Source organism: Sturnira hondurensis, unplaced genomic scaffold (genome assembly GCF_014824575.4).
Source record: "Sturnira hondurensis isolate 20B ecotype Veracruz unplaced genomic scaffold, ASM1482457v3 Scaffold0022566, whole genome shotgun sequence".
In the NCBI taxonomy this organism is placed as follows: Eukaryota; Metazoa; Chordata; class Mammalia; order Chiroptera; family Phyllostomidae; genus Sturnira; species Sturnira hondurensis.
In genome coordinates this window covers 5,977,735-6,000,306 of record NW_028095197.1, presented here as the reverse complement: position 1 = coordinate 6,000,306, position 22,572 = coordinate 5,977,735, and the positions used below count along the sequence as shown (strand labels likewise).

At 40.3% G+C, this 22,572-nt stretch overlaps 1 protein-coding gene across 3 annotated transcripts in view; it reads right to left on the bottom strand.

Moving 5' to 3' along the window:
* The window catches only part of UBAP1 (ubiquitin associated protein 1), a 61,858-nt gene that overhangs the window by 1,226 nt on the left and 38,060 nt on the right, over window positions 1–22,572 (bottom strand). The window contains exons 3-6 of one of the 3 annotated variants that reach the window (XM_037036166.1): window positions 14,421–14,545; window positions 8,753–9,688; window positions 992–1,174; window positions 154–255 (exon numbers count right to left, since the gene is read on the bottom strand). In XM_037036166.1, the coding sequence (XP_036892061.1) occupies window positions 154–255; window positions 992–1,174; window positions 8,753–9,688; window positions 14,421–14,545 (1,346 nt within the window). Of the gene's footprint in view, window positions 1–153; window positions 256–991; window positions 1,175–8,752; window positions 9,689–14,420; window positions 14,643–22,572 lie in introns of those variants that run through there. The other 2 variants (XM_037036165.1, XM_037036167.1) reach the window with 2 other exon arrangements.

The window sequence follows — 22,572 nt, the reverse complement described above, 5'->3', positions numbered from 1 at the left end:
AAATACACCTAAAGTAGCCAAACACCCATCTGGACACTTGGAAGATTCTGCACTTCAACTGCCTCTGCCTGCAGTCACTGGTAGGCAAAGGGGGTAGCAGGCCAATGGGAACCCTCCTTTCCAGGGGTTCTTATCAAGCATGAAGGTTCCTACCTTTTCCTCTGAACACTGGTGCATTTCCAGAGCCTCCTCCACTAAAAGAGGATCAAAGCCCTTCTCACAGAGCTGTCCATGTACAAAGAGATAGTCGAGAATCTAAAAAAAAGAAACAAAGTCTTAAGTACCTACTGCCACTCCTGTCTGTTTCCCAAGAGTCTTACACAAACCAGCAAGTATGACATCTACTCCACACCCTGGCTCTTATTAGATCCTAGACAGGACTTGATTTTGTGCCTTGAACTGTATCCAACACTGCAGGACCTCAGTGACTATCTGCTGAAGAGAGGCACACCCATCCGAACATGACTAGCCACTTTTCAAACGCGTTCCTGTTACAGTTGACACTTATCTCCTGGAACATTAACTACAGCCTGTGCAGGATATTCCTCTGTTTCATAAACAGCTCAAGTCAGAAAATGCTCTTAAGGTTTAGGACTCCAGTGCCCTATTTTGAAAGTCCCTGGACAATGAGGACATGATAAACATTTCTGGAAGAAATCCGATCATACCTCAACCCCAGGGTACACTTGCAGGAGGGGCAGAGAAGGGGGGTAACTGAATAATACTTCCAACAGTTTCAATACTTCCAAGGCTTTCTCCTTCAGCCAAGGTTCCAGAGCATTCCCAAAACAGAAACGCTGCTGCTGAGGCTGCTGGTTTCCCCAACAAAGTGTCCTGAGTCCCCCCAAACTCAGAAACAGACACTGGTGCTGTGTGTCTGAGGGGCTCTAGGACAGAGGCAGGACACTACTTGAGTTCCAGAGGTCCGAGACCTCTCTCTGGCTGACCACGTACCCCTCCCCACCCCCACCCCCACCCACCGAACACTCACCTGCTCAATATTCTCTCCTTTCTTCTTCATGGCTCTCAGGACACACTCATAAGAGTAGCCCATGTTGACCACTGTCTCCACACACTGCCGCTCACTGGGGGACAGTGTCTGCAGTTCAGAATAAGCCTGGGGACAGCTGGGAGTGTTGGGCACTTGTGACACTGAGAAATTAGGAGGTGTAACCTAGTGGTAGAGAAATAAGAGGATCAAGACAAGAAAGACACAGGCCCCAGAAGACATGTGACTGAAATGACCCAGTCTAAGCGCTTGCCATTTCTGACATGAATCGAACCACTAGTCAAGAGGTCTGCCTGGGGGAAAGGGTCGGGTTGCTGGCCAGACATCCTGAAGAGGGATGAAGAAGGCTAGGGGAGCTCCAGGTGAGGGAGGGAAAAGCTGGGAAAACATCTCCAAGTGTGGCTGTCCTCTGCCCTCAGCCCACCTTGCAGGATGAGAAAGCAGCACAAAAGCCACAAGCCCTTCCATGCCCAGATCCTCTGGGCTTGAGTTGAAGTTCTGCCCATGGGACTAAAGCCCAAGGTGGCTGCTATGATTTCTCTCCAGGGCTCCATACCCTTTCCCAGGCTGTCTCAGTAAAGTCCTGAAGGGATCATTTACCTCACAACGCCCAAACTCTGGAGTTGCCTCTCCCAGTGTCTCTATCCTCACTTCTCTCATTGGCTGGGCAGACTGTCAGTGCTTATTCCCACACGTGTAGTCCACCTTCACCCCACACCATGTACTGTACTTCGATTCCCTGCTTCAGCTGCTGTTCTACAAAGCCAGGACTAAAGGACTATTAGCCATACCAGGCTGTGCCCTCGAGGACTGCAATGTGTACTACAGGGCCCTCCCTCTACGCACTAGCTACAGGCAGCCTGCTCTCAGCCACCAGGCCTTATTAACCCCAGTCTGATTGGTGGACACAGTCCCATGATGAACTCTTCCCATCACTTCTGATAATGACTCAGGCCGAAGGCATGAAGGCCAAAGGACCAAACTACAGCTTGGCCCAGCTCCCAGGAGCCAGGAAAAATGTTTCAACAAAATTTTATTTCCTTTTTTCATGGGGGAGGGGTGGTAGAGTTAGGAGGCAGGGAGCCTGCTGTCCTAGAAGCACGTTCAAAATTATATAGCTAAAACTCTCAAAGTCAGCTGAGAAAATTCAAAAAAAACTATAAGCCTCAAAATCTATTGCTTCCACTTGGCCATCTAACCCACAATAACAGGGCTCCGCCATTAGGTTACAGGAGTCACACCAATCTGGCCACTTTGCAGGCCTCAAGATTGTCTGTGTGTCTGTCTTGTATTTCTCCAGAGGCAGAGCCCGGCATGGGCTCAAGAACACCAATGGCCAAATAACATTTTGGTCACACTGGTAGCACAGTATTCTTCACATCAAAGTATGTTAATGTGAGCTCTGAATCCTGGGGGCCTGGCTTTGGGCTTGGCACTTACAGGGCTCTGATCAACAGGTGTTGAAAAGTGGGGGTCTATTAGGATTTCAAAAGGGCAATTTTACTTAACAGCACTGATCCTACCTCCCCAAAGCCCACTACAATACTATGAAAACTATTAACCTTTAAGGTCAAAGAAAAAGAGGGAACAGTAGGAGAAATATATTTAAATAAAATTTTAGAGCATGGAATGCTAAAGAAGGCATGGTAACTGACAGAAGCAATGCAATGACAAGAGAGACAGTCAGTCCACCAGCCCTTCCAGACTCCTGGGATAGGTTCAGTGCTTGGAAGCACAAGGTACTGTTAGGATAAGACAAGACCACAAAATGAGTGCTCAAAGCAGTAAAGCCCTCAGGGAACACCTTTCCCACCCACCTTTGCCCCTCTCCAGGAGGTGAAAGGTTTAGTCTCTAGAAAATGCCAACCAGGCACCAAAGAGGAGATAAGACATCAGGCACAGCATATAGCGGAGAGATATAAGAACTAAAATGGGTATTAAGTAAAAGTCTATAGCAGCCTTACCCAACCTTCCTTAGCTCTCAAGCAGAATTCTCTGGAGAAACAATAACCGCGAAGACCTTCACATGTTGACATTTTGCAGAGCTCCCCTCAAAGCCCACTAACCTTCAACTTACAGTGAAATTTAATGATCAGCAAGCACAGCCCAACACATACACCCCGCCTTTTATTTTAGTGCTCACTCTTATACATGAATAGAAAGCCAAACCAGCAACATGAAATACCAAAACAGAGTAGACAAAGCACTTGGAAATTTAAAATGAAACAGTAAAATTTTTATTTAAAAGGTTGTGAGATTTTTTTAAAGGTTATAGGAGAGTCAAGGAAATATCCCCAAGAGCTAGGAAATAGCAAAATATAGCAAATCAGAAAAACAGTCAAGGAGATCCAACATCCAGCTTATAGGAATTCCAGAAAATATCATAGACATTTCACTCCCCAATCCCCAAAAGTCCTAGATTTTAAAACATCCTGACTGAGCCTTAGTTTGAAAGGATCCTGGAGGGCCTCACACAATGAATGAATAAGGCCCACCACTGGTAAAATTTCAAATCTCCAGAAAGGAAGAAAAGAATCCCGAAAGCTTAGGGGAGTCAGGGCAGGAAGAACAAATCAGGATGGCATGGGAATACGGAATACTAGAAACCAGTGGCGCTTATACTTCAGTTTAAAAAAAAATTTAAGGGAACAATGCCTTGAAAATTCCTAAAGGAAAATGATCTTCAAATAGGAAATCTAAATATTGCCAAGCCATTAATCACACATAATGGTAAAATGAAGACATTTTTGTCTTCATTTGTGGACTCAAAAACTGAAAGGTTAACTAATATATTTAAATGGAAAAATTATCATTAGGCCTTTGATAGGTCTTTTGGAGCATTTGAACAAAATTAGAAATAAATACAAAGAAACTATGCAGCATTTTTGAATAGGGTAGTTTATGAGAAAGAAAAAGCCACAAAAAAGTATTCACAGTATACTATCTGAACTTGACAAGATATATTTACCCAATCATAATAATGTAAAGAAATAATATTAACTTACCCCAAATTTATGATATAAATATGATGGAGGGTCTGGGAAGGAAGAGGAGGACAGACTAAATCCTCAGCAACTACAAAAGTATAAAACTGTCTAAAATGGATAAATTTAGAAAAAACAATATAAGCATTTTATTTAGAAACAAATCAATCCCAGCAGAAATAGCTTGAAGTGCCTGGATAATGGGAAGCAAAGTTGGAGATGGAGAGAGGTGAGGCAGAGAGCTACTGTTTTTCAGTATAAGCCTTTTAAATACTTAAAAGGTTTTCATTAAAATATACTGTATTACTTTGAAAAACAGAAGTTCATTAAGCGTAAGTTCTTTAATACTTTGTAAGTATTAAAGCAATGACAATATAAGAAATGATCAACAGATTCAAACACCTAATGCTAAGAGATTCTGTATGTCAAAAACTGTTTAAAATACAAGTTAAAAGAAAAGAGGCACTTCTTTTATGCTTAGTGGCCCACAATTAGTAAACTGAAATTCAGAAGTGTAAAGGGAAAGGCAGAAATATGAAGTAACTACCTAAAAGAGGTATATATCCACACCTGGAGAAAGGGAACCTAATGGTGGAGTGAGCCTAACCTGTGCACAGAGCAAGGCCCTGAACGGCTGGGGCATAGTAAGAAGAGACAAAGGCTAGAACTAGGTCAGGCAGTTTTATGTTGGACTCAGAATAAGGGTACAAAGACTGTCTCTCAAGATGATCCCATGGATTTCTCAACTTCTGAGATTAGTTTATATAAAAACTAAAACATGAAATCAAAATATAAAAAGACCTAAAATACATTATTCCTAAAATAGCCAACAAGAACCAAATTCCAGGAATACCTCCCCTGGAGTTTCTAAGTAAAGGATATGCACAGCCCAGCTGACCACACCACTGCACTCTGGCCTCAACTCACCAACTACCTGGAGGAAAGAGCTTCTCTCACTGGGAAAGGTTCTCACTGTGGGCTTTAAAACTTCACACTAAGACAGAAAGCCAAGATGGAATCAAGGCTTTTGTTCCCTAAGGGCAAGGGTCATGACTTCCTTAGACAAATACCAGAACTCCAGCTCTGCCTCTATCTGTCCCTTGAAGGCAGGAAGTCCCCAAGCCAGCAAGAAACAGGCCACCTCTCACCCTAAAATGAATGGATCCAAAAAAATTTTCACAATCAGGTGGGTCAAAGAATGATGGGTGTTCTGGTTTGAGAAGGATCTCTGTCAAAGTACCTGAGGGATAGTCTGTATTGGAAATCCAATTAAACACTGTCATTAGTTCATCTAAATGGTTACTATTGGGGGTGGGTGGGTGGGTTGAGGATCCCTAATATTTTCCAGAGTGCTTTTAATTTCTCTAAAGTGTAAGAGTCAGGAAGAATCAGGATGACGCCTACTCCTAGGACATAACACTAGAGTTTTATGTACTGTCGAGTTTATCTGGGTCAAGGTCCATGGAAGTTTACAAGCAGCAGTGAGCTCTGACAATGGAAGTGCTGACGGAGACCATCATTTACCAGCAATGCTAGTCCTGAGACCCTACACTGGCTGTAAAAGGAGGCCAGGGTTCATCTTTCTACCAATAGCAGGCTTGTCGTGGTCTCTGATAATCCCACCAATACAGCCAGCCTCCTTTCTAGCTCTAAATACAGTCTTTAATAGGCTGTCATTTTAAAAATCTATGAGCTGGTATAGCAAAAGGTTCTTGGGCTTCCACAGTATCTATCCCAGAATGTAACAATGTATTACTCTGCTGCTGAAACAACTAGAAGAGGAAACGCTACACTCACTGCATATGCAACTTTTTGGGGTGTGACAAAACCGGATTTTCTAAAAGATGACACAAGATAACTTTTTAAATCAACCCATACTTCAACACTAAATCTGAATTCCTACCTTCCCTTCCTCTCTGTCCCTTTGGAGAAAACTGCAAAGCCCTTAGTGGGGGGGGGGGGGGGGGGNGGGGGGGGGGGATTGCAGGATTAAAATCATGTTTAAATGTGACAAATTTTTACATTTTAATTGGATTTCCAATACAGATTATCTCTCAGGTACTAAGACACCACCCAGTATGAAGAAACCACCCCAAATTAGCTGAACCATGGTATACACAAAGAGCCAAACTTCAAGGCAAAATGAGAAGAGAGGGAGGCAGGGAGAAGATATAATAAGGAGTACCAAGCAACCTTAAATAAAATAAATGAAGGTAATAGGAAAAAGTCACACACACACACAAGGCCTTTAAAAAATGCAAACACAGACTTCCGGCCAAGATGGAGGCGTAGGTGGAAACACTGTGCCTCCTCGCACAACCAAAATTAAGGACAATAAAGATTTAGAAACAAAAACACAACCAGAATAGAGAGAAAATAGAACTGTACAGAAGTCCAACAACCATTCACCCAGACCAGTAAGAGGGGTGGAGTTAGCAGCCAGTGGAGAGGGGTCACAGCAGGAAAAGGCGGCAGTTGGCAGACCTGGGCACACAGGTGGCACAGGGCTAGGAGACCCCCGGCACAGGGAGAAAATGAGCAGACCCAGTGAGGAACGCAAGGCGGTTGGCTGACGGCGGTCACACATTCATGCTCAGATAAACCAGGCAAAGGAGTGAGCAGTGAGATAGACCTCACAACCCAGGGCCCCAGCACAGGGAAATAAAGCCTAAAAGCACCAACTAGAAAAACTTTCGGGGGTTGAGGTGCTAGGAGAGACTCCCAGCCTCATAGGAGAATTCACCGGAGAGACCCACAGGGTCCTAGAATGCACACAAGCCCACCCACCTGGGAACCAGCACCAGAAGGGCACATTTGCTTGTGGGAAGCAGCAGAGAGGACTGAAATCTGAGAGAGCAGAACAAGCGCCATTGTTCCCTCTCTGACCCTGCCCCCACATACAGCGTCACAACCCAGCAACTGGGTTGCCCTGCCCTGGTGAACACCTAAGGCTCCGCCCCTCATATGTAACAAGTGGGAACAGACCAAAAAATTATGGCTCAAACAGAAGAACAAATCAAAGCCCCAGAGCCAATACTTTTAAGTGACCAAGAGATAGCCAACCTATCAGATGCACAGTTCATAACACTGATGATCAGGATGCTCACAGAATTGGTTGATTTTGGTCGGAAATTAGATGAAAAAATGAAGGCTCCACTAAACGAAATGAAGGAAAATGAACAGGGAACCAATAGTGATGGGAAGGAAACTGGGACTCAAATCAATGGACTGAACCAGAAAGAAGAAACAACCAAACAGAAAAGAATACAGAAATGAGAATTCAAAAAAAAATGAGGAGAGGCTTAGGAACCTCCAGGACATCTTTAAGTGTTCCAACATCCAAATTATAGGGGTACCAGAAGGGGAAGAGGAAGAGCAACACATGAAAAACGTATTTGAACAAATAATAAAGGAGAACTTCCCCAATCCGGCAAAGGAAATAGACTTCCAGAAAGTCCAGGAAGCTCAAAGAGTCCCAAAGAAGTTGGACTCAAGGAGGAACACGCCAAGGCACACCATAATTACATTAGCCAAGATTCAAATGAAGGAGAGAATCCTAGAAGCAGCAAGAGATAAGGGGACAGTCACCTACAAAGGAGTTCCCATCAGACTGTCAGCTGATTTCTCAAAAGAGACCTTACAGGCAAGAAAGGGCTGGAAAGAAGTATTCCAAGTCATGAAATCCAAAGACCTACAGCCAAGATTGCTCTATCCAGCAAAGCTTTCATTTAGAATGGAAGGGCAGATAAAGTGCTTCTCAGATAAGGTCAAGTTCAAGGAGTTCATCATCATCAAGCCCTTACTATATGAAATGTTAAAGGGACTTAGATCTAAGAAAAAGAAGATAACAGATATGAACAGTGAAAGGACAGCAAACTCACAGTTATTAACAACCACACCTAAAACAAAAGCAAACTAAGCAAACCACTGGAACAGGAACAGAACCACAGAAATGGAGATCATATTGGAGGGTTAGCAACAGAGGAGTGGGAGGAGGAGAGGGGGGGAGAAGGTACAGAGAATAAGTAGCATAGACGGAGGGGAGAAAATAGACAGGGAGAGGGCAAGAGTAGTATGGGAAATGTAGAAGCTGAAGAACTTATGACCCATGGACATGATCTAAAGGAGGGGAATGTGGGAGGGAGGGGGTGTGCAGGATAGAGGGAAACGAAGGGGGGAAATGGAACAACTGTAATGGCATAATAAATATATTATAAAAAAGCACAAACAAGACATTCAGCACAGAAAAAATTGATTAGGCAAGAAAACATCATTCACAAGACATATATTATCTTTTCAAAGGAAAAGACCAAAAGACACGGGCAGGAACAAGCCCACATTAACCACACAGGTGCAGAGCTAATAATACTTGTCCTCAGGAAAAGTATCAGAATACATATACTTATACATGAGCAAAGTTAATCTGGCCATGCCCATCTTGCCCTAAACCTTGAAAAAAAGAATGTGGTGGTGGCAACTGCTAGCAAGAAGTTAGAAATCTGTGGAGCTTTAATTTAGGGGGATTTATTTAATTTTTTAAAAGATTTTATTTATTTTTAGAGAGAGGGAAAGGGAGGGAGAAAGAGAGAAAGCTCAATGTGTGGTTGCCTCTGTGCACCCCCAACTGAGGACCTGGCCCACAACCCAGGCATGAGCCCTGACTGGGAATCAAACCAGTGGCCCTTTGGTTCACAGGCTGGTGCTCAATACACTGAGCCACACCAGCCGGGGCTAATTTAGGGGTATTGTAAAGGCTTACCGTGGGACCTGTATTTGGAGGTGATGATTCTTCTGTGCACACAGACAAGACAGAGAAGGAAGGCATCTGGGAAATCATGTCAGAAGGGTTCAAGGTTGGCACCTCTGTGCCACTGTCCAAGTTCAAAGCTGAAAGCCCAAGAGTATGATGCCCATTGAGCTCGCTGGCACTGCTTTGGGTGGAAGGCTTTAGGGAATTCTGAAACGTGCCACTGCGGAGGCAGGATGTGCTATGGAAAGTGCTTGCCAGCTTGGCTGTCTTCTGATTGCTGTCATCAGAGTCAAGTTTGGGGAAGGACAGGGATTTGATATTGCTCACTGCAGGAATGGGGGGGAGGGACACTTTGGAAGACAGCGACATCTTTTCACAGTTGCCCAACTGTGGTAAGGTTATAAAGCCATTGGGTTTGTGAAGAGGCTTGAAATCTAGCGTTGCCCGCTCCAGGGATGCCAGGACCTCTTCATCCTGTAACACAGACCCAGAGCCTCCTCTGGGCAAGTTATTATCCAATAACTGAGCCATAATGGGTCCAGTGGTTCCAGTCAGAATGTTTCTCAGCTCTTCCTTTTCATCAATAGTTTTTAACTCGAGATTATCAAATGGATCTTCTTCACACTCAAAGTCAGCAGGGTTGAAATCTGCCTTTGTGTGGGGTGGGCTGAGAACTTTCTGCTTCGTGGCACTGCTGCTGACCCGAGTTGGGGTGAGGATGCTGTTGTGCTGTAAAGTGGCGAGGATGGGGTTAATAGGAGGTGGCATTGCAGCTGTACTGTGAGTCTTGGAGAAGCTCATTTTGCTATCGCCTTCTGGTCCACTCTTAGAATTCACTTTAGCTTCTGCTTCTTCAGCCATGCGCTCTGCTTCCCGCTGGGCATCCTGGATTTTCTTAATATCTTCAGCCCACTCAATGGTCTTCTTTTCCAAGGAGAAGTCATACTGCAAAGATATATCAGAGAAAGGAGGTGTGAACCTGGATGGCTGCCCCTCCACAGTGCAACCCCACCCAATTCACTTCCCCACTCAGCACAAGAGAAGAACTGGACAAGGCTACATTTCAGGTGTACTGGATGATCAGGCTTCCTAATCACAGGATTCAATCAAACTATACTCCCAGGTTACTTCTAAAAGTTAACTGAAAAGCGCTCCCATTACCTCTAATTCTATGCACCAGGCCCAATGTTTCCTAGCCATTTCCTTTGCTTCTCTTCCCTCAGGCCGTTTCCTTTCCTAGAATTCATTGGTGGCTCAAAACTTCATAAAGCTTTTTTCATGGCCTATTCCTTTTAACTCTTATAAAGCATTTGCCTTTATCATGTGATGCAGAGCTTAGCTTTAATCTCTCCCTAAACACTCCACCAACAATATCATAGGCCTCTTGTGGGTAGCAAACTGGGCTTTAGGCTTTAAGGTCTCTTATCCAGCACAATGCCCTAACAGATCCTGTGCTTATTAATAATAGCTCTTAACATTTAAGAAACACAAAGTACCACTCTGATTTGAAGCACAGAAGCACAGTTGTGTAACAGCTCTACAGACAACCCTTTAAAACAGGTACTGCTATCTTTCAATATCTAACAATAGTTATTATCATTCCCAAGGTAAGAAAAGCTATTAAGTGGTAGAGCCTGGATTTGAACCCAAGCAGTCTGACTAAAAATTCTATGCTTCTTCAACCACTATGAAATTATAACAAACAGATTGTACTCTAAATGCAGGAAAACTGCTTATTAAGAAATCTAAATATATTCAAATTAAGATTTTTACAGAGCAAACTGCACAAGGATTTACTTTGTGGTTCCTTAACCGTATCTTTAAGTATAGCTCAATTCACAAAAATTTCACTTGCACACTCAAATACACCTATTATATAAAACGAAATTCACCTAGAGACAGGAGAAAACAAAACCTTTGGCGTTCACCCTAATGCACCAAAGCTAATCAATGTCTTGTGTGCACATTAAGGTAGAAGACACATTAAAAGTAAAAAAAGAGAGGTAAAGGAGGGAAAAGAGATATAGAGTAGATGAAACACAACAAAGTACCTCTGGCCATCCCCAAGCCTTTCAGCTTCAAAGAACACAAGAGAAGCCTGGAAATAAACATTTCACGTTCATTTACACCCCTTAGCCAGCTTCTAGGCCGTAGAAAGACACCTAGAGAATTAGTGCACTTCCTTTCTATCACTAACAGCACAGTGAGAAACAGCACTTAGGCAAAGACTGCTGCTTCTAACAGTTGCATCCAATTTTACAACTGTTTCCTCCACCAAAAACTGATGGTATGAACAACTTTCTGCTGCCTGTAAACACAGGTCTGATATTTTACTCCCAAGGACAATTGGAAATTTCTTTCCTTTTTAATAAAACCATTATTGAGCTTTTTTTTAAATTACTAAAGTAATGTAGAGTACATGGGACAAACAAAAAATACAGGGAAAAATAGCAGAAATATTACAGTAAAAAAATAAAATGGTTTGATTATACAATAATAGATAATAAGAGCTTAAAATATGGAGTACCAGAAACCAAAGTAAGCACTGTAAGTATACTATTTTATTTAATCCTTATAACAACCTTTAAGCTAATTATCCCCCCATTTAACAGATGAGGAAATGAAAGCTTAGAGAGTTTAAGCATTATGCACAAGATTACACAGCTAAATATATGGCAATTACAGTCCATGATTGAGTGACACCAGAATCCACTCTAAACTTTGACACTAAGGGCCATGCCCCACTACTGTGGCTACCACCACCATATTTTTAATGAAAGTTTTCTGGACCCTGGGTGCAAGGGTTATGCATGCTTTTTTATTAGCTCCCTCTGATGACCTTTCAGCTGAAAAACTGAGTTTGTACTACCATGCAAGGGCAAATATTACAAAATTATAGGAAGCTTCACGGTAGCAGTATATCACTCTAGGTCTGACTATTCTCTGCACAGGGAGGGATCTAGCACCAATACCACAGCCCAATTCCCCAGGGAGACCCCAAGTAGTTAAAGTTTAATGTTAATCTGCCATTAGAGAACAAAAAAATTTCAGTGGGCCCACACAGGAATAAAACTTGAAACCTTGCTCTCCCCTTTTGTTATTAGTGGGTGCTGTAATTGTAGTGAGCACTGATCAAATAAACAGAAAATTCCCATCATTCAAAACAAGTTTTCTGCACTGGCTGGACACTGTCCCACAAACCGAAAGGTGACTGGTTTGATTCTCAGTCAGGACACATGCCTGGGTTGTGGGTTTGGTCCCAGGTCAGGGCGCATACAAAAGACAACCAGTCAATATTTCTCTCACACAGATGTTTCTATCCCTCTCTTTCCTCCTCCCTTCCCCTCTCTCTAAAAACAAAAATTTGAACATTATGAGAACTAATGAAAGAAGATGGAAGTATTTTTGTCATGTTGCTAATAGTATCGTGCACATGGAGAGGTGTTCACTAAGTATTTGTGGTTGCCAATAAAAAAGTCACCAAACAAAACAAGTAAATCTTTGTAAGAGAAATCTGTACTTTTCTAGTCCAATAAAGTCTCCATACACAAAAGAAGTATCAACCAATTCAGCATTCAAAATTATATAAGCTCCTCAAAAACACGATTAGTAATTGGGGAAATGTGCATCAAAACCACAGTAAGAGACTACTGCACACCCACAAGCATGTACACAACCAAAAAGACAGATAACAACAAGGACTGACAAGGATGTGGAGAAACTCTAATCCTCCTGCAGTGTTCCAGTTTATAAAATAATGCAGCCATGCCCTGGCCATTGTGGCTCAGTTGGCTGGAGCACTGTCCCATAGACCAAAGGGTCATGGGTTCGATTCCTACCCAGGTTCTGGGTTTGATCCCTGGTCCTGTGTGAATGAAAAGCAATCAATCGATGTTTCCCTCTCACATCAATGTTTCTCCCTCTCTCCCCTCTCTCTCTCTCTAAAAGCAATGAAAAAATGTCCTCCAGTGAGGATAAATAATAATAATAATAACAATAATAATAATAATAATAATGATGCTGCTGCTGCTGCTGATGATGCAGCCACTTTGGAAGAGTCTGGCAATTCCTCAAAAGATTAGTTACCATACGACCTAGCAATTCCAAAAATGAAAAGCATTTGTCCACACAAAAACCTGTACACCAATGTTCATAGTAGTAGTATTGCAAAAAGTCAAAAAGTGGAAACCACAAAAATATCCATCAACTGATGAATAAACAAAACATGGTATTATCAATACAATGGAATGTTATTCAGCTATAAAAATAAATGCTAATATTTCATTCATATTAATAACATTAATAACATATTAGCATTAATAACATATTTCAATGTTATTCAGCTATAAAAATAAATACTAATATTTCATTCATACAACATGAATACACCTTGAAAACATTATGCTGGGTGAAATAAGGCAGTTACAAAAAGCTCTACGTTGTATTATTCCATTTCTATGTCTAGAATAGGCAAATTTACAGATGCGGAAAGTAGACTTAGTGTTTGCCAAGGGCTGAGGGAGAAGGGAAAATAGGAAGTGACTTCTATGGGCACTGTGTTTCTTTTGAGAGCAATGAAAATGTTCTAGAATTAGATCATAATGATGGTTACACAGTTCTGGATATACTAAAAACCACTTATTTGCACACCTTAAAAGGGTGAATTTTATGGTATGTGAATTATATCTTAATAAATATTATTTTTGAAAATGTAATTAAAATATTTCCACTATGATTACTCATGCATATAGACTGAAAGATATAACAAGGAATACTTTTCAGAATAACATGCTGATGCCTTAGTAAATCCCTCAGAAACAAAACAACTTTGACAGAAGGTATATTTTTTAAAAATCTTAAGTCACAGAAAGAAGTGTTTGTTCTGTTTCCACCTGACTCCTTCTCTAAACTGTAAGCTCCTTGAGGACAGTGATTAAGGTATTTACCTCTATCCTCAGCCTAGCAGAGCACCACTCAAAAGCAAGCATTCATTAAATGTGCACTGAAGGAAGAAAGCAAGTCACAACACATAGGGCTATTGATGCTTTCAAGAAGGAACTCTATATACACATTTACAATAACTGGGCTTTAAAGATGAGATGGTTGGAAAAGAAGCTTTTGAGGAGATGGCATTTCTAGAAGAGTGACAGCTGTTAGTACAGTGAGAAAGAGAAAAATATTCCAAGTGGAAATAACAGCTCATAAGAAAAAGCATAGTATAGACAGGTAATATACACAGTATGTTCGACAAATTGCTAGTCACCTGGTTTGTAGGAAACATGAATGAACAGGACGGTAAAAAGAAGAGACTGCAGAGAGAAAAATATCATCTAACTTGAGTGACTAAGATAATGAGGCTATTAACAAAGAAAAGGAAAAGATGTGAATAAGGAAGTCAGACAGGCAATGGAGATTTGTTTCAGACAAACCACAGAAACCCAGGAATTTAACAGATTTTACAAGAGCTGTAATTGATATACAAACGTGTGTGTTTGTGTGTTTGTGCTTCTGTGTGTATGTTGTGAGAGACAGAGAGAGAATGTGAGCCAAGCAATGAAAGAAGCTATAAGAAATGCAAATAAGAGATATGAGAATGTTTTTTCTATTTCACTATAAATCAAATCTTACTTATTAAACTTTTAAATGCACTAAACTTTAACTAAAAATCACCACTTACCTGTACTTCTCTGACAACCTGCAAACAATCAGGCAAGGAGAAGCCAATAGGTAGACCAACTTTAGCTGGTGTTTTGAATTTGTCTCCTATCTTAAATGGGACATCATCAAGGTAACTGAAAGTCCCTACAATCAAAAATAAAGTAGAAAATATCAGCAAAAATCTTATTATTTGTTTTGCTATAAGCTTATATCTAGGATACAACATTAATTTATGCTATCCTAAGACTAGAAGTTCTTTCTGTGACTTCTTACCTTCTCCTGCCCTAGGTGTCTAAGGAAGAAATCCTACTTGATTGTATTAGGGTTTATTTTCAATAATACTTAATGTAAAAACCAAAGTACTCATGGTGGCCTAGTCTCCTCAGTGCTCACAACCTCTCTGCCCTCAACCCCTAATAGTTGCCTCCTAGCTCAATGGACTAAGTCACAGTGATTCTCTGTTCCTCAACCATAACTGGATCAAACCCAAGTCAAAAATTCTGCCCTCGCTGCTATCTCATTCTGGGACGTTCTTCCCTCAGATACTCATGTGACTTATTCCATCACACCTTTCAAGTCTTTGCCCAAATGTCACTTTCTCAGTGAGGTTTGCCCTGACCACTCTATTTAAAATTACTACTACCCCACCCTTACCTCATTACTCCCATCTTACCATCTATCTTCCCCACCCCCAACACTTACTACCTTCTAACATATTGTCTCTCTTGCCCAATGGAATGTCAAATCCTTGTGGGCAAGTATTTAAGATGATTTCATTCACTGATGTAGTCTCAAAACCTACAACAGTGCCTGGCACATATTGGGCATTTAGTAAATACTTCTGAATTGATGACAGAAACTCCACAAAAGAACCTCCTTGATTAGGATTTTTCTACATTAGTAGGAATCACTTTTTAATATAAATACTTACTCTAGATTGTTGTTTTTAAGACTACATTCTGGACTATGTTCTACATTTTAAGAAACACAGCATTTATGAAAAAAAGAAAACCAAAGAAAGAAGGCCACAGGAATCAGAATAGGATTATCAAGAGAACACAATTAGCCCTGACCAGTGTGGCTCAGTTGGTTGGGTGTCGTTCCACAAAGCAAAGGTAGCCAGTTCAATTCCCAGTCAGAGCACAGGCCTGGGTTACACGTTCAGTCCCCATTTGGGGCATGTACAAGACGCAAACTGATCAATGTTTCCCTTTCACATCAATGTTCCTCTCCCTTTCTCTCTCCCCCCTCTCTAAAAGTTAATAAATAAAATCCTTTTTTAAAAAAAATGAAACTGCTTTATCTCCCTAAAGGTTGTATTGCCTGCCTATCATGGTGGGATAATACAGAAAGACCAGCACACCATCACAGATTGATAAGGTCAGACAAAATGAGAGTGGCTCTTAATCTGTGCACTCCAAACTGGACCAATGTTTCTTTTCTGGACCAGGTTTGTGGCTAACTTACTGGCAGATCATCACAGACAATGAAACATAACTGATAAAACGAATTTTGCTTTTTCAATATTAGTTACTAAAATAAGGCTTATTTCTGGACCTCACACTACTGTATCTTCTTGAGTACTCACAGAGAAAGACAATTATACCTCTCCCATGAAGATGACTTCTCTCCCTCCTAAAAACTCTTTAGATTTGACCCTGTTTGGTTTGGCTCAGTGGACCGTGTGCCGGCCTGGAAACCTAGAGGTTGTGGTTTGAGTCCCAGTCGGGGTACATGCCTAGGTTGTGGGCCAGGTCCCCAGTTAGAAGCATGTGAGAGACAATTGATTGATGTTTCTCTCCCGCTCTTTCTCCCTCCCTTCCCCTCTCTCTAAAAATAAAATCTTTAAAAACTCTATAGATTTAAAGACCTATCGAGGTCATGATATATTTGCAATCCTGTCATCGTTCCTAATTCTGACGTAGATGTTGCTGATACACCTGAAACCCTCCATTAGGAAGAATGGTTCAGTCCCCATTTGGGGCATGTACAAGAGGCAAACCCTGCTCCTACCCTAGCCTGAATCAAAACACTTTTAACTATTTCTCACTCAGCTTGCAAGTTAACTCCTAACTGTTCAATTTAATAACTTTTCTAGGGCATAACCAAAATTATTAACACTGTAGAAAATTTCCAAGTTGGTCATACATTTGTAAGTGCTATTTTCTGAGCTGGCAATGCCCATTACAGTCCCACTCTTACTACTTGATCAATAATTTTTAGTCCTTTAAGAATTAACTTAAGAGCATCTAACACCTAGTTCATACCATCATCTCAGTGTTGAGATCTTATCACTCTGTGTTATTAATAGCTTGTTTCCTTGTATTCCCCCCAGAGACTCTAGTGTAAATTTCGGTGTTCCTGAATAAGGGATAAATTTTTCATATCTACACCCACCAAGTTCAGTATAATGCCTGGCAGATGAGATTTTCTCAATAAGAACAAATAAAGAAGACATGGTCTTATACTTCTTTCATATTTAACTGTCACCCCCACACTCACTCACTCACATTCCATTAGTATTTATTAAAATTCAAAATGGCAAGTCTAGTTATGAAAATGTTTTAATACAGTACTCATGCAAGACACAAGCACATTTCTAAGATTCTGGACAAAGTCACAAAAATATAACAGGATCCCTCCGAAAAAACAAATCAAGTACTGTCACAGTCTACAAACAAAACTAAGTGTTGGTTACAACACTAAAACACTGTGCCACTTATATAATGCTTTATGTTATAGAGATTAAAAACAAAGCTCTTTTTAAAAAAAAATTTATCCACTATCTTCCATGAAAATGGGTACTCAAATGTTCTTAAAAGTTAGATTCTAACTTTGGCTCATACCCTGATTAGATGGAAACAAAGTTGAAATCAGCATTGTCTAAGTAAGAAGCATAGGAAAGAATATAATCAAATTAATCACAAAATTAAGGTTTTTGTTTAAGAAAAATTTAAGTATACATTTGAAGAAAGTTAATTATGATACCCTACATTACACATTACAAAAACATACATATTACAAAAAAATCCTATCCAAAATAACATACACATGTATGACATATGAGAAAATCTATCCACATTAATACTAACAAAATGTTCTTAAATAAAGGGCTCCATTATATGGTAACAGACAGTTAGGGGGGAGATAGAACTAAATACCAAAAAGTACTAAAGATACCTAAGCTGGTTGAGAATATCCTTCAAGAAAGGTGCTCACTTTCCTTGTCTACCTTTCAGTTAGGACATGATGACAGTGTTGTATCTACTGATGACTTAATATTCTATAATGGAACTAGGCTGTAGCTTAGGGACAGACAAGATCAAGTAGCACCAATTACAGGTATCTGTTTTAAAAAAGCAGTTTCACTTCACTTACAAAGCCAATGCCAAGGTGACTTAGCACATTCCCTAACTTTCCCTTAGTCCTTTACATTTTCTCAACAGGGAATGAGCAGTTTTGTGATTACTGGGAAGAGAGGATAGAAATCAAAAGTAAACGGCATTTAAAGAGATGGCAAGAGGACACTTCCAGTCAAGATGGTGGCATAGGCAAGTATGACTTGGTTCCTTACACAAACACATCAAAATTATAACTAAACTACAACCATTACTCAGAACCATCGGAAATCAAGTTAAATGGAAGTCTGACAACTATAGAATTAAAGAAACCACACCCATCCAAACTGGTAGGATAGGTAGTGACCCAGAACAGGCTGGTCCCAAATCCGGCCTGGTGGATAAAAATTCGGGAGGGATATACCAGAAGGGGTTCCAGCCCCATACCAGGGCCCACAACCAAGTGTTCCAGTGCCAGGAAGGTCAGTCCCCATAACTTCTGGCTGCAAAAACAGGTGGGGATTGAGTCAGTGGAAGAAACTTCTGGAGCTCCAAGCAGTTCCTCTTAAAGAACCCACACACAGACTTACTCAGACTCACTCCGTCTGAGTTCCAGCAAAAGGGTAGCAGCTTGAAAGGCACCAGTAGTATAAAGAGAGGAACTGAAGTGTCTGGCATGAAAGCAAGAGCTGGGGATAGCTTTCTCCCAGGGAGAAAGGCAAGCAGAGGCCATTGTCCCTTTTCTAAAGCCTTCCCCAACAGAACCAGCAGGCTGGTGCCATATCTGAAACTCCATCAATCTGGGTAATACTGTTGGCCCACCCTGGAGATCCCTCTGAGGCACTGTCCACCCAACTTAGCAGCTGTTAACAGTGGCTTTTCCATATGAATAGCTGGTGGTTGGCTCATGCTTCACAACTTCCTAAATCCTTTCAAACAAGAGACAGCCAGCCTCAGTGAGCCTCCATCCCCTATACCACTTTCTAAGTGGCCCCAGGCATGGCACTAGCAGCAGCCAACCTAGATTCACATCTTGGCTTCGCCTGGCAATCTCCAAGCCCAGCACAAGTAGCAGCCATCTCACTTTGCTTCACAGTTTAGACAGGGTAGCCCTGGGTAAAACACAGGTGGGGGCTGACCTTGGCCTACACCACCTGAAAAGCACCCACCACACACACCCAATGGGTAGCTACTGACCACGTCGGAGCACCACCACGCTGTTCCAGCACAGCTGACCTTCCACCAAGGGTGGAGGTTGATGGTCAGTAGTCATAGCCAGGCCTTGCAGCTGACTGACCTGGGGAAATACCACCCATTGACCTGCCAACAGCAACCAAGACTCAAATACAAGAGAAGGATGTACTTAGCCCACATGAAGGGCACACCTCGAGTACCTTCTTGGGTGATAGGAGAGACTATGCCACTGGATCCTACAGGACACCTACTACATTAGTGCACACTCCCAAGACACAGAGTCAGAGCAGCTCTACCTAATACACAGAAACAAACATAGGGAGGCTGCCAAAATGAGGAGACAAAGAAACATGGTCCTAATGAAAGAACAGATCAAAAGTCCAGAAAAGAACTAAACAAAAGGGAGATAAGCAATCTAACAGATGCAGAGTTTAAAACACTGGTTGTAAGGATGCTTAAGGAACTTACTGAGGACCTCAACAGCATAAAAAAGATCCAGTCAGAAATGAAGGGTACACTAATTGAAATAGAGAACAATTTAAGGGAAACAACAGTAGAGTGGATGAAACTGAGAAGCAAATCAACTATTTGGAACATAAGGAAGCAAAAACAAGCAATCAAGAACAGCAAGAAGAAAAATCCCCCCAAACTAGGACAGTGTAAGCAGCACACGGGACAACTTTAAGTGTTCCAACATTCGCATCATAGGGTGCCAAAAGGAGAAGAAAAACAGCAAGACATTGAAACTCTCTTTGAAACAATAATGCAGGAAAACTTCCCTACTTAGGTAAAGGAACTAGACATGCAAGCCAAGGGAGCACAGAGAGATCCAAACAAGATGAATGCAAAAAGGCACTCCAAGACACATCATAATTAAAATGCCAAAAGTTAATGATAAAGAATCTTAAAAGCAGCAAGATAAAAGCAGTTAGTTGCCTAGAGGGGAGTTCCCATAAGACTGTCAGCTGATTTCTCAAAAGAAACTTTGCAGGCTAGAGGGACTGGCAAGAAACATTCAAAGTCATGAAAAGCCGGGACCAACAGCCAAGATGCTCTACCAAGCAAAGCTATCATTTAGAATCAAAGGGCAGATAAAGAGCTTCCCAGACAAGAAAAATCTAAAAGAGTTCACCATCACAAAACCATTATTATATAAAATGTTAAAGGGACTTATTTAACAAAAAGAAGATCAAAACTATGAATAAAAATGACAATAAATATACATCTATCAACAACTGATTCTAAAAAACAAACTAAGCAAACAAGAAGAACAGAGACAGAATCATAGGCACAGAGAGCATTTTGATGGTTGCCCAATGGTAGGGAGTGGTGAAGGGAATGGCTGAAGAGGTAAGGGTATTAAGTATAAATAGGGAGTCACAGAATAGTCATGGGGATATAAAGTACAGTATAAGAAATGCAGTAGCCAAAAAGACTTACACACATGACCCAGGGACATGAACAATGGTGTGGAGATTACCTGAGAGAGTGGGGAGAGTTGAGTAAAGGGTGTCCAAAGGGGAAAAACTGGGACAGCTGCAATAGCATAATCAATTCAATATAACTTTTTTAAAAAGTAAAGAGAAGGCAAGGAAAAAAGGAATCTTTTGAATAATGGACAAAGACTACTTTAAGTACAATTAATAACAATGCTATGATCATTAAAAAGATTTTTCTTGCAAATATAATCATGCCTTAGGAACTATTCATTTTTATTCAATATATCAGAGTATCTATTTAAATATATTAGTTTATCTTATTTCTCAATATATTTTATGTTTTAAATGGATTTAATAAAAACTCCACATATGGACAGAAAATTAAACATTGTGGCTAACAATTTCCTGGCTCACTCCGAATACTTCAAGTCTCAGTCTTTGTTACTAAAAATCTTTCTAAAATGTCTGGGCTAATTTTCCTAAGTTCTATTTAGAAAAAGAAAGTGTATCTTTGATGACCTGTGGCTGTGGCAATTTGAAGTCAGGTTCTGCACATCACTTTGCATTATGCCATCAAAAGAGACTGGGTTGCGTGTCTAATGACTCATTATAAGTTCTGGGAAGGCTTCATTCTGTTCTCTTTCTTTCTATATTGCTAATATGCTTATGATCTTGTGAACTACTTGTTTTTCTGGAAAAAAATGTGCAATTCCAGGTCGGAGAGAAATTTCTAATAGAAGGTAGCAAAATAATTTGCTTAATTCAGGTTTTACTGTTAATTCAAATGTATCCAAAGGTTTTCGAAAACAAACAGAACAGAACAGATCAAAATTAAAATTATGTGAAAACCTGCAATTACATAATTGGATATCACTACCTTAAAGCCTAAATCAGGTAACACTTGCAAAATTAGACACACAGACATGCAAAAAATTACACAGAAATCTGTTATAGAATGTGAAGTAGGAAGAAAATGTTATTCATACCCTAGTAACAAAAACAAGCCAGATAACCTACAAAGTGAGTTTTATAATATTCAATGTAATTAAAATACACTGAATTAAAAATAAAGATATACAGAGAAGAAAATGTGTTCCATCAAAAGGGGGGATCAGTCAACAGACCCTAATACAGAGATGGCTAAGACATTTAAATAACTACAGAGTTTTAAAATAACTACAATAAATATGTTAAAGGTTCTAACAGAAAAGGTGAACATGTATGAGAAGACAGGGAGTTTCAACAGAGATGGAAATATAAAGAGACAACTGGAAATGCTAGAAATGGAAAATATAGTATTAGAGAAGAAACTGTTGATAGTTCATAAGCCAGGCTATGCACTAATGCAAAGATAATACTCGGCAAAGGAAAACATCAGAGAACTTGAAGTTAAGTAAAAAAAAATTAATGGAAACACAAAGAAAGAAGTGGGGGAAAAATAAAATAGAGCCTTAAGAGATCTCTGGAACATTATCGAACAACCTAATGCACATGTAATAATTGCAGTTACAAGAAGATAAAAGAGAGACAACAGGCCAGAAAAAATGTGGTAAGAGATACTGGCTGCAAATTTTTCAAAAGTGATTTAAAAAGACATTAATCCACAGATTCAAGGAGTTTAGTTAGCTCCAAGCAGGATAAATACATACAAAACCACACCAAGGCACAACATAGTCAAATGCTGAAAACAAAAACTATGGAGAAAATCTTGAAAGAAGAGCAATAGCATGTTACGTACAGGAGAACAATGATTCAATGACTGCCAACTTTTCTCTTCATAACTCTTTAAAGCATTAACAGATCAACATTTAAAATGTTTTCTATAATATGAAATACCCTTTTCTATCAGTCAGCAGAAAAAGTATTTCAGTATCTTAGTAGAAATTAAACCAAGAACAATATGCACCTCTTTAGACGTTAGCTAAATGGTCATAAATAGGACAGCTTGGCCTTCCAAAGGAGGAAGTTCACTTTTATTAAGTTGGGTTATAGAGACATGTTTTCCTCAATTAAAATCTCAAGGCATTTTTTCAGATTTTAAAATACTAATTTATTTATTTGTTGAAATATTTTTTTAAAAGGAAGTGTTTTTTAGAATCCTTTAAAAGTCACTTCTGGGAAATAACTTTTTTTCTTAGATGAAATAAGTGGCCAATAAGTTAAAAACTAGAGAGGACAGACATCTTAAAGAACCAGGATC